General features: G+C 41.4%; 1 protein-coding gene across 1 annotated transcript in view; it reads left to right on the top strand.

Annotated features, from left to right (window-relative positions):
- Positions 1-5,117: 5,117 nt before the first annotated feature.
- The window catches only part of HLCS (holocarboxylase synthetase), a gene marked incomplete at both ends in the record, with an annotated part of 118,470 nt that continues 111,471 nt past the window's right edge, over positions 5,118-12,116 (top strand). Inside the window, 2 exons of the mRNA XM_080358075.1 lie at positions 5,118-5,348; positions 8,868-9,020. Of these exons, the coding sequence (XP_080214201.1) occupies positions 5,118-5,348; positions 8,868-9,020 (384 nt within the window). The remainder of the gene's footprint in view (positions 5,349-8,867; positions 9,021-12,116) is intronic.

Raw genomic sequence — 12,116 nt, forward strand, 5'->3', positions numbered from 1 at the left:
TGCTACATTTCATTTTGTTTCCTTCATTTCCCACCTGCTGCAGAGATGCATGAGAATTATAAGAACTGAAAGCTGAATTATCTTTCCATCAGTACTGTTTACATATTGACATGAAAGTGAACAGATTCAGCTCCCTGATATAATTGCTTTCTCTCTCTTCCCAGAGGGAGAAAAATGGTTCAGTTTATTGAACATAGAATGTCCATTGATTATTTAGGACGAATGAGGTCCCTTCTAGCTGACTTAGCTGAAGAAATCATCCAAACAGTCAGTTTGAGAGGACCATGAAAGTTCTCTGTGGGAGTCAGATCCCTCCAAGGTAAACCTTGTGGCTCTTTTCCAAGCTCTGATCCAGCCTCAGGTAGCAAGTGTCCTGTCAGCAAGAAGGGGCTGAATTCCCAGATAAAGACCACCAGATATATTCCCTTGAGGGACGTTCCTTTCCCTTTGAAATTGTTCTGTATTAGAAGACATTGTATCCCTTTGCACAGGTGGGGTTTTGTACATTAACCTGATTTTGCTTAAAATTAAATGTTTCTTCCAACGGAGTGGAGCTAAGGACAGATTTTCCTACATTGATGCACTGATGATTGTGTTAGCAACTTGGGGCTTCCAGGGCTGGCAAAAGTAATAGTGCAACAGCAGTTCTGAGGTTTTTGAAGTAGTTTTCAGTAACAGTTTCCAGGTTTAAATTTGCTGCGGTCCAATTCTTGTATTAATTTTTCCTGTTCTTTAGAACATCCTTCCTTGCTGTGACAAATAGTCATGGTTTAAACTGAAAGGCCAAAGCCATTAAATGCTGTTCTGGGAGGTGCTGACAACATGCAATAGAGGATCCACAGTCTAAATCTACTCTCTCCCATGTTTAAATGCTGTGTAATATTTGTAAATTTGTAACTAAGTAAATACTACTGTTTCTCAGATAAGAAAATATGTGCACAGTCTCAATAAAATATAGATACAGTCTAACAACTTTGAAACACTTATGTATCAAAATCAATGCAATTATTAGAATGAAGAATATAGTTAATAATATTAAAATAACAAACTATATATTAAATAGCAGCATGGGTCCTGAGAAAAAATTGAAAACTTCTTAAGTAATCTAAATTGTAATTAGATACCTTGCTGAATTACAGTTTTAAACACATATATAATTTCATCAGCTTAGTTTTATTTAGACCTAATTTAATTTGATAGTTGAAGGGGAAGTGTGCATTACACAATAGCTGTATATGGTTCTGATCTTGCAATCAGATATGTATGTGAGGATAATTGGTTTATAACTCTGGATAGAATTTGCCAACATGGATATTAGTGCAGGACCAAAGCCTAAAGTACTGAAGTAGAGTTCTGCCAAAGATGAAAAGTTGCCATCAAATACATCTGTTGATAAAGCCTTGCAAGATGAAATGTATTACAAAATTATTAAAAATATTTTTTGTTAGGAAGCAATAATGTAATCTAACATAATAATGCTGTAGAAAAGATGTAAGTTAATATTACATTATTGTACTAATTAATTGAAGCACACAACTTCAACTGGTATTTTAATGGAAGTCAGTAGCTATATTCAGGTTGCAGATCTGTGGAAAATTATTTATTCCAGTAAAATAATAGCAGCTTTAAGAATGTATGATCTCTAGTTTCTAAAAAACAAAACCACAGAAAAACAACAAAACAACAAAAACAACCCCCCCAAAAAAAGTAAAGGCAGCAGTTAGTCCAGTCATAGCTGTCTAATTTTAAGAATGATATTTCTTTTTACAATACACTTAATTTTTATACAATGTGCTGTATCTGGTGAAGAACACTTCACAGGATCAGAAAACACTGAATCTGTTAGAGATGCTCATCCACTTTTCCCAGAAACCGGGAGTATTTTTCGAACTTGTGATAGTACCTGAAAATAACTTTGACAGACTTGACTCTGACTTTTACAGAGAGATAAGCCATAAGCAAATTATTCTGTGTTAATTGGAAGAGGTTTTTTATCTTTGTTGGAAACCTGGTTTACTCAGTTTTCTCATGAAAGCACTTGTGCATCTGCAAGAATAAAGAGTGCTCAATATAAATCGGTATAGTAAAGGAAACAGGATAGCTCTGCAGCATTTATAGTTTTGAGTAATATCTGGTATTAAACAACATGACATAAGCATTTGTAGCCTCTAATAGCATGCAAAGCACCTCAAATGGATGGAAAAGCTTTTAGGGAATAGAGTGAGGAGGAAACCAAGCCATTCACAAAGCACAGCAAGGCCAGTCTCATAATATTGCTTTAAAGTCAAAAAGAGACACCCATCTCTGCTGAGGTTACATGGTAGAGTTGGCTCCCAGTTCTGAGCGGCCTCTTTTGGGACCCTTCCCACGTGGACCATCCAAAGAGCTAAGGGAGAGAGATCTACGCCCCCTAGACTGAAGCTGCCCTTTCTCTCCCATTGCAAGGTGAACAGGATTCTCCAAGCTTGTGGGCAGAAAATAAAAATTTAACATATTCACTTTCTTCAAGGTTTTTCAAATTCTCTTTAAACAATTTCATGTCTCTGTGCGTGTGTGTTCATCATCTCACTACATGTTTCTGTAATTTTTCTCTATGATAAATACCCAAGTGTTCTGGGAAGTCTGAGGGCTGGTATTACTCACTGTTCCTTTCCAAGACTTCCTTCCATCCTCCTCTAAGGAGGAACTGATTGACATAGCTATTTCAGAATACCTATTTTAGTAAATTTCCTGGTGCATACAAGGCCTTGGCTTCACAATAATAGAAAAGAATGTTTCCCAGCCTAAAATTGTTAATCTTTTAATCAGAGCTTGTCATGATTAGGTGTAAGCTACACTATAATAGAAACCAGAAAACCTACAGCAAATTTATAGCCTCAAATTATTCTAATTGAGAATGTGCCAAGATATGTAGAAACTTGTCTTAAAATAGTGAATATTTTTGCCTGTATATTGTTCTGCTTTATATTCTGTTGCATTATGAAGTTTTGATTCATTTTTCTCATTTATAGACATTTCCAGGGTAAGGGAAGCTTAAAAACAAAAAGGCTTATAATACAGTTGATGGCATTTGATGCCAATACAGGATTAAGCAAAGTGTGTTCCTCATTGTGCAAAGGTTATATAAACAGTTGTGTTTGTGGTGTGCTCTGAAGGTCAGCAATACATGCAATGTTGAACTATCACAGAGAAAGTGAATTCCAAAGCTGAGAGCTTTCTTTTGAGGTTGCATACTTTGCTTGTTTTCTTTCTTTTGATGTGCCTGGGTAAGTATTTTGACTTCCTGCATAAGATAAAAGTCACATAAAGGAACAGTGTATAATGCCAAGTTAGGACCACTGGAGGTTTTGTTCCTCTCTGTCTAGAATATGCACAGGATATAACAGAAGCACAAGGCTGGTATTTCTTAAGCTTGAGATGCAGAATTATTTAAATTATTTGGCCCTCCAAAGGAGATTGTCACCTGTTTGTGCCACGCATTGTAGAAATCAAAATTATACCAGTGATTCCTACCATTTTGGATAAGCTTCTGCTGTGTGTCCAGATTTGAAGAAATAAAAATATCTGTCATAGTACTAGTGGTGGGGTTTTTTTTATATTGATGTCTGCTCCAAAATGTGCAAGGCCAATTTGTTCCTTGTTTATCTATAGTGCCAGCATATTGTTGCTGGGGTTCCATTTAGGAAATTGTTCTTTTAGAACAGCTATTTTAGTAAATTTCCAAGCACACATATGTCCTTGAGTTCACAATAATATAAAAGAATGTGGCTTCATGCCCTCTTCAGGAAATTATTGTCGTGCATCAGTCAGCTGCAACTTTAATGTTCATATTGGCTTATTTCTTGTAGCCTTCTTGCATTTTTCTTGTTGCATTTTTCTTCTGTTTTCATTCACCCACTGAATATCTGCTAGGATCAGACTTATATATGTGTTCTTTTCACAGAGCTCAATGTTGTGAGTACCTTCCATATAAAGTATAGAAATTATTTAACAGCTTTAGTGCACAGAGGTACCAGAGGAGTAAAGGATACCTTGTTACCTCTGTGCTGTCTCTGTAGGGGCAATTTGTGTTTGCAGCACATATGGCACATGCAAATCCTACGGCTTTATTCCCCAACAGGCTGCTCTTCACTCCAGCTTCAATCACCGGCCCTGCTGAGCCCTCATTTCATATTTCTTGTTCCGCGAATCCAGCAAATTGACTGAAATCAAATGGATCTGCTTGTGCCCGCTTTGCCCTCTTGTGGCTATCCTGGAACCAGTGTGGGACCTGGCAACTGGTTCTGTGTTGGAGGGGATACTGCTCCTCCAGGATACCATGGACCCCAAAATAAAGTCACTTGCCAGTGTGGAGCCATTTCTGAGGGAGACCCTTCCCTGTTGCTGCATGGAAACAAGTGATGAATACTTTGTCTCTCCGTGTTTTGCCTATTTGGTACTTTTCTGTGACCCACAGCAGCAAGGGCAAATGCAGCTGATGGGACAGCAAACATGTCCCTACAGTGGGAACACAACTTCAGTTCGCTGTGTTGCACCCATGCCGTAGATGACACCGTGTGTGACGTAAAGAGCTGAAGGGCAGGTCCCACCACTCGTGATCACGACACTGAACTGCTGCATTCGTTCAAACCATTGTCTACCAGGATGGCGTTGGCTCTGGAAAGCAGAAGCTGCTGGATGCTCTGAGAACTCAGACCATGGTGCCCAGGGTGGGAGGACACAGACCACTCCTCCTCACCGCCCCTCACGCCAGAGCCAGGGGACAGCTAACAGGGCATGGCGAGAGACGTCCGCAGGCTGGCCATTTTAGATGATTTTTGGTCACCTCCACACGTCATTTCAAAGCGGAATTTTGTATTTTCCGCAGCAGCAGGTGCAGCTTCCACCGGCATTTAAAAGCGGCGAGGCGCCAAGCGCGCGAGGCCGCCAGCCAATCAGAGCGGCCGGCCGGCTCGCCCAACCGGCAAGCCCCTTTCTCTTTGGTGAGGGGCGGGGTCTCCCCCCCGCGGCCGCCGGGCCGCTGCCGGCCGTTGGAGAGGCCGCTGGGGAGGCCGGGCGGGGGGCGGGGCGGCGCGCGGGGCGTGGCCGGGCGGGGGGCGTGGCGGGGCGCGCGCGCCATGCTGATCACGCTCTGCTACCTCTACCTATGGGCGCGCTGGGGGCCTGGCTCGGCCGCGCTCATCCGCCGCACCGTGCGCCGCCTGCACCGCTCCCGCTGCTCCTTCATCTTCTGCCGCTGCGCCGGGGCCCCGGCGCCCCCGACTCGGCAGCCGCGCAGGCAGGTGCCGCCCGAGGAGCGAGTCTGCCTCAGGATAGGGAACAAAGTCTTTTTCACGGACGAGACGCAGGTACCGCCCCGAGCCCTGAGGGCTGAGGCCTGGCAAGGCGGCCGCGCCCGGCGGGCGGGGAAGCAGCCGTGGCCGGGAGCGGCCTCCCGTGTTCCCGTGGCAACGTCCCGCCGCCTTCCGCGCCGGGCGCCGGCGGCGATGCGCGGCCGCCCCACCCCCCGCGGTGTCCAGTCGCGCCCCCAGCGGCGAGAGGGCAGCGAGGGGAGCGGGGGGCCACACGGCGCCTTCCCCGGCGGCGGTCGCGGGCTGAGGGGGCGGAGGCCGGAGGGAACGGGGCGCAGCAGTTGCGAGGCTCGGGGCCGCGCTTTCGCTTTGGGTGCGCGACGGCGTGTGTGTCAGTGCCGGGTCGGGACTCGTGACTAAGAAACAGCTGGTGTAGCGTCCCAGGCCTGTCACAGCTCCGCTCGTCAAGGGTAGGGCTTAGGTAGAAAATCGTAGTAGCGTTATAGTTACCTGACTTCACTACTACAGATTGTTGGCTTAAGGAATGGGCTGAGGAATGTTTTTTACTGTATGCATGTAAAGTGCAACCGGGCAAGTACAGCTATGGCAATGGGAGCACTTAGGAGAACTTGTTAGTGTTTCCGTATTAGTGACATACTTTTAGCACCTAAAAGGCTTTAGTCTAAAAATATTGGCCATGTTTGTGCGTTCAAGACTTGAGTCAGAGGTTTAGAACTTAGCTGAATCTGTCATGGAGTCTGAATTGACAACTGTGTGCCTCTCCCGACACAAAACGTTATTTCAAGTGAGGAAAAAGACACAAAAACCAAGATCTGTGAAAACTGCTTTTGCACAAATGGACAGTGAGAGAGGAGGGTGGGGTGAGGATGTGGTAGCCCACGACTGGAAAAATACTGTGCATCAAGCTTTGCTTGCCATCTCCTGAAGTAAAGCTGAGAGTAAGCTTGCTTCTGACTTCCAGATTTAGAAGTGGAACTTCTCTGGCATCCCCCCCCAATCCACTGAATTAGTTCATGTTTGATTTATCTAAACTTGTCACTAAATACCAGAATTGTTGTGGATAAGAATATTTTTAATCTCTCCTTTTTGCTGATGTTTATTTGTGTGTTTGTGGAAATTATTTAAGTTGTAACATGTTTTACTTAAATGGGTGTCACTGAAATGTATTTGTGAAGGATGTCGTTGGCTAAGTGCTACTCTTCAAGAAGCAGAGAAGCTTTTCAACAGTTGAGTGGGTAAAGAGTATGTTTTCAGTGCAGTGAAAATAAGGTCACAAATGCTAATGGAATTTGTTTTAAAATAGTCTTTTTGCTATCTAATGAGCAGATTATTTCATACTTAAAAGTGATGATGACAATCTCAGAATCTCTCACGGGAAAACTAAATACTTAATTCACATTTCAATAAAGCTCTTAAAAGCAAAACCAAATAATTGTCCATGTGTTTAGAGGAGTTTTGCCTAAATTACCCTGGATTATTGTTTTGTGAATCATATTTCAACTAATTTGTGCTGTTCTTTGCTTCTGCCACTTTTTGAAATAGCTTCTTCTGGGTCCTTGCACAAGTAAGCACATTTTTTTTCTGTCTGCAATGTTATGCATGCAGACTGACAAAGCTTGTCAGTTTGTGTTTTTTGGGAGCTGGGAAGCCCTCTAGGGAACTGTGGCTTGACTTGAAGTTTGGCATAAAGTCAATGCTCTTATTAAAAATGTATTTGTCTCTAAAAAATATGTACTAGTTCCATTTGTCTCTGAGAATTCCTGTGGATGATGCCTGCCATGCTGCACCTCAGTAATGTGGCATATAAAGGCTCTGGACCTGGCTGCATTAAAGATAGGGGCAGCATCACTCTGGAGCTCTCTATGTCATCTGTGAAGCAAAAAAAGTAAACTAGCATGCCTTTTTGGCTTCTAGGAAGCTAGCTGATCTACTTTGCTTTCCAGATAGGTATAACTGCCTCTGGACTGTGCTCAGTGACTTCCTTCAGATAAGATACCAGCAAGTAATAAATCGTAACCTGTCAAGTTTTGGTTTTTTTGTTTGATCTTTAGTCAAATTGCATGCTTAAGATAATATAAAGCTTCATGAGTTCAGTTCACTTTCCCGTGGAAGGCAGCAATGTTTACTCTTGCAGCTTCTGTGCTCAGTAAAGCTGGTTGGATTGGCAAGACACTCCTATAGACCTAATATTGTGCGGTTTCATTTTAGATGTGTTGTCCACATTTAGTGTGCTGTAGGGAAATTCTCTTATGATTCCACATAAAATTACAGATGATGTGCAAAGCATGTGTTTCTAATATACTAGTAGAAAAAATATCTGTTTCTAATGTTTGCCACTTTTAAAATATTTTAGAAAAAATAAGTTCAATACAATATGCTGGAGAAATAACTACATAAAAGTTGGAATAATATTGTATGGGAACAGATTATTTAGAATCTTTGAGGTTCTTAAAATTGTCCTTTGTTCTACTGATTCTGGCTATTGAGCTTTATTTGCTCATTTGTGAGGACAAGTGAGGGATCCATTTTTATGATTTAATGAAGGAAAAGTTTGTCCAATAGTCTGCTAAGTGTGTAGGCTGCCTTATGGACAAATTTAGTTTGAATGATTTATTTCAACTTTAAACTTAGAGTTGCATACTGTATGAGTAATTTCAATGCAAATGCATGAAGACTCAAAATATATATATATATAAAAAGAGAGTACCCTCTCCTTTTATTTCAGATAATTTAAAAATATTTTAAAAATATCTTTTTAAAGAATTTGTCCATGAGTTGTACATGTCCACAAAATATAAGTGTCATACAAAGGAAATCCCGGAACTTTGTAAATTAGGTCTAAAAATTAGACTTGTGTAATATATCGCTCTTGGGTCACTTGTGGCTCACAGCTTGGTTGGTCTTTTGACAGGTGAGCGTAGAGACAGCATATATGACTTTGCAGTGGGGCTGTATGTTTCCTGGAGGATTGTTACCCAACTAGAATGAATGCCACCTGGACTACTGTCCAGTTAGAGGGGCTGTAGTGACTGGCCAGCCAGGCTGGGTGTTGTGGCTGCTTTCTCAGTCCCTGCTCAGTAGCAGACAGTGCCCATCAGCCACCAGAACTGAGGCAGCTGGGCCAGGGGTTTGTGTAGTCAGGGGAGAAGAGGGAAGGAAGGAAGAGGCAGGGGGAAGTGCAGTGTGAATGGGAGACGAGGATCAGGTTGAATGAGGGTTGCCTCCAGTTGCAAATGGCTCACAAGTCGCAGTGCCAATGGCCCAGTGGTCTTGTGGCCAACTCACTTGTGCATTCTTCCTGTAAAGCTGAAAGCTGGAGTATGAATTGCTTAAAAGCTTGGGTTGTTGCCATTAGTTTTACTTTTAATGTGTTCCTCCTAAATGGTTCAGGCCTTTTACCCCTTTTTTTTTCCTCATGAGGAGTGTGAAATGGCAGATACCCTTCACATTATGCTGAAGGGTCAGATTTGAATTTAGGCTGGGCATAACTTAAACACGAATTATTAAATCAGATGCTTGCTGTATAGACTTATCTTTATTTTCTGTCTCTTCCAGTTTCTTGATGACTTAAACAGATGGAGTCTGCTTCTTGTTTCTCCTTTTATATATCCTGATAAGTTACTTAAAGCAGAACATATAGCTTTTGTGACAGAAAGCATTTCAGCTCAGACAGATAACTTGCAGAAAGCACCTGGCTCTTCAAAAGAGGTAAGTAGTTCCCTTTTTTCTTGCATAGAAAGTAGTACAGCTAGTTAATTTGGTAGGTATAAACCTAAAACACTTGACAGAAAAAAAAATCAATGGTGGATAGATTTTGTATTTTTATAATGTTATTTAGAATAAAAAAAGGTAATATTGTCATTAAATTGAATCACTGTTAATACTCTAGTTCTATATTATGCTTCAAGTAGACCTATAAGCATTTTACTGGGATTCTGTTTAGTTGCATGTTTCTCTCCCTGTGGATAGGAACTGTAGAATCCCATTGTGACTTTGATTAAGGCATGTCTGGTTGGATATGCTGAACAGGAAAAAAAAATGCTGGAGAGCTGTCATACTAAGTCAGATGAGAAGTCCATTTAGCTCAGTATCCTGTCTCTGGCACCAGCTGAAACATATGCCTTAGTAAGAATATACAAACTAAGCATATATTAAGATTTCTGAAACGTTCTTCAAGCTTCCAACAAAGTGGTTGTGAAAAGTTGTAATTAAAATAGAAGTCTCTCTTGGAAGCTTCCTTTCATTGTGTTTATAAGTACAAGTTAAAGTTTTATACATTTGGTTAATTTTGTTAGTCCGCAGAAGTAAGACCAAAACAGAGCTTTTAACCTCTCCACTTTTCTATAAAATGCAGTGGAGAAGTAGCAATATTTCTTGGTTGGAATGTTATAAATTGTGTTTGCCTTTTAATGCATAATACTTACAAAATGTTTTTAAGGCATCCAAAGATATAAATTAAACTACAACTGAAATCCATATGTCAAGCATACTTAAAAAATGTTCCTGTCCTACACACTTAGAAATCAAAAAAATGTCTTCTCCACTACTATATTGAAAGTGTGGATTTAGATGATGTTCTAAAACTTGGGTTACTAAATACATAGCGTCTCTAAACAAATTATACATAAAAATAGTATCCAGACCCTATCAAAACTGACTATAAACTTGAGATAATGTCTCTCTCTCTCCCCCCTAAATTTTATTGGTTTTATAACTTTTTCCTCACGTGAGGAACATTTGCTGCCTAGGTGTCTCATCTTGGATGCAGGTCGGAAGGAGGAGAAAAGTTGTAACCTGAAACAAAAGATAAACTTACCTTGCAGGGAGAAAAAATCTTCCAAGCTGTACAGGTTGTCCTAGTTCCTTCCTAAGGCAGTCAGTTGTTGTGTGTGCTATGTCCTCTCTGTGGTGAAGAGGACAGAATAGACCTTGTTGCCTGCTGGAAAGAGGAGAAATGGCAAGATGTGCATGCCAGGATATTGCTGGATAAACAGTAATAAAACCTCTGGCCTGATCACTGGGCTACCATAAAACCGACAGACATGTCCCATTAAGAAGGCTGTGCCACAAGGTGGAACCACCACCTGCGGGCAGTCAATAAGGTGTCTTCCTGAATGGCTCCTGCCTAAAGGGCTGTCTGTCATCCTTGCTTTGGCATCAGGTTTCAAGCTCCTTTTTGGAGTTAAAGGAAGCCTGTTACATACACAGGTACTTGTGGCCTGTCCATTTCCCTGGATGAGAAACATATCTTTTCCACGCCACTTGTTTGGGGAGATGATCCAGGAGTCCTCTGCTGGAGTGAACATTGAGAGCAGAATGGTTGGTAAATAGACTTATGTAACTTGAGTGCAGGGACAGAAGGACAAAGTGGGCATGGGCACAGTTCAAAATTTGTGCCTGCAATCAAATTTTTAGTACTTTCACCCTCCATGGAGGCCTCTCAATTCTGGAACTGAGCATGCTTTGGGAGCGTGTTAGTCTTTGCCCTGTAGATAAATGATGTCTTCCTGAAGTGCTGCATCAGGCAAAGTCATTATCTCCATGAAGCTTAGAGTGTGAGGACTGGAGGTGCTGAAAGCTTGTTGAGAACTCTCAGAACTTTGCTGAGAGGAAACAACCACATTAGCTGGTTTGTAAATGTTTTTATTACCTTTGATGTAAAACTATGGAATCCATCCAAGTGAGCCGTACTTCTAGGAGGTAAAATGGGTAAGATACCTGCTGTGCTCTGTGTGTTCTGAGTGCACCTGGGGAGTGCTGGGCCTACTCAGACAGAAGGCTAAGAGAAGGGTGGCGTTTTTTTGATACCTATTTTTTTTTTTTTTGGTAGTAGAGAGGTCCACAAAAACATCTGGGTTGAAGATATAGTTTGTTGTTCTTTTTGAGTTTATTGTTCAGTGGAGTTTTTTAATCTTGTTGGTTTTGTTTCCATTTTCTTTAGAATGGAAAATGTTTGCATTCTAATGTAGACGTCAGTAACTGGTTCGATTTATTAAACTCAAAAGTGATATTCTAAGCAGAATACCAAAATTAAAAAGGAAAAGGACTACTGTTTTATTTTGGTTTTTGTTCTGCTCTGTATGTGTCACTTCTAGCAAAGTGCTTTTAATTCTGCTACCTCTGGCAGCCAGTTGTCAGCATAGACAGAGACTATAAGAACAAATTGCTTCTGTGGCCCATGAGAATTTCTAGACAAAAAAGCCATTCTCTGTAGGGCTGTCAGTGATCTGTGACTGTTTTCTGTTGAAACTGAGATGGACGCAGAGAGCAGGAGTATAAATTCTCAGCTCTTGGTAAGAGCTCACCTTTCATTTTGTATTCTGACAGAACTTTGATGAAGATTTCTAGTCATAGCAGGAAAGGTTGGCCTGTTTGAAAATATCCTCTGAAGATTTTGTTCTGCTGTGAAGCAAATGGATTGTTGCATGAGCAGGATTACATGTCATATGTCTTGGCAACAGCCTTACTTTGTGAGGTTCTTTTGTGTATTTGCTTTATTTGCACCAGACAGCGATAACTGCTTTTTAGTTGTTAGCATGCCTAATGTTTTACTTGATGCCATGAAAAAAAGCTCAAGAGCATCAATATATCTTCCTCACAGTTTCCAGGCAACATGTGGATGTTACCTGCTCATGCCTGTCCTCTGGGTAAGAAAGGATATCTAATTATGGTCTCAGTCTCTTGCTCTCCACCACAGAGAGCAGCTCAGTCATATGCTGAGGAAAATAGAGAAGGAAGCTGGTATCCTGTATCATAAATGTATCTGCCATATTTGTCACTGCAGATCGTGAGTTGCCGACAGCA

Source organism: Nesoenas mayeri, assembly GCF_963082525.1.
Source record: "Nesoenas mayeri genome assembly, chromosome: 1".
In the NCBI taxonomy this organism is placed as follows: Eukaryota; Metazoa; Chordata; class Aves; order Columbiformes; family Columbidae; genus Nesoenas; species Nesoenas mayeri.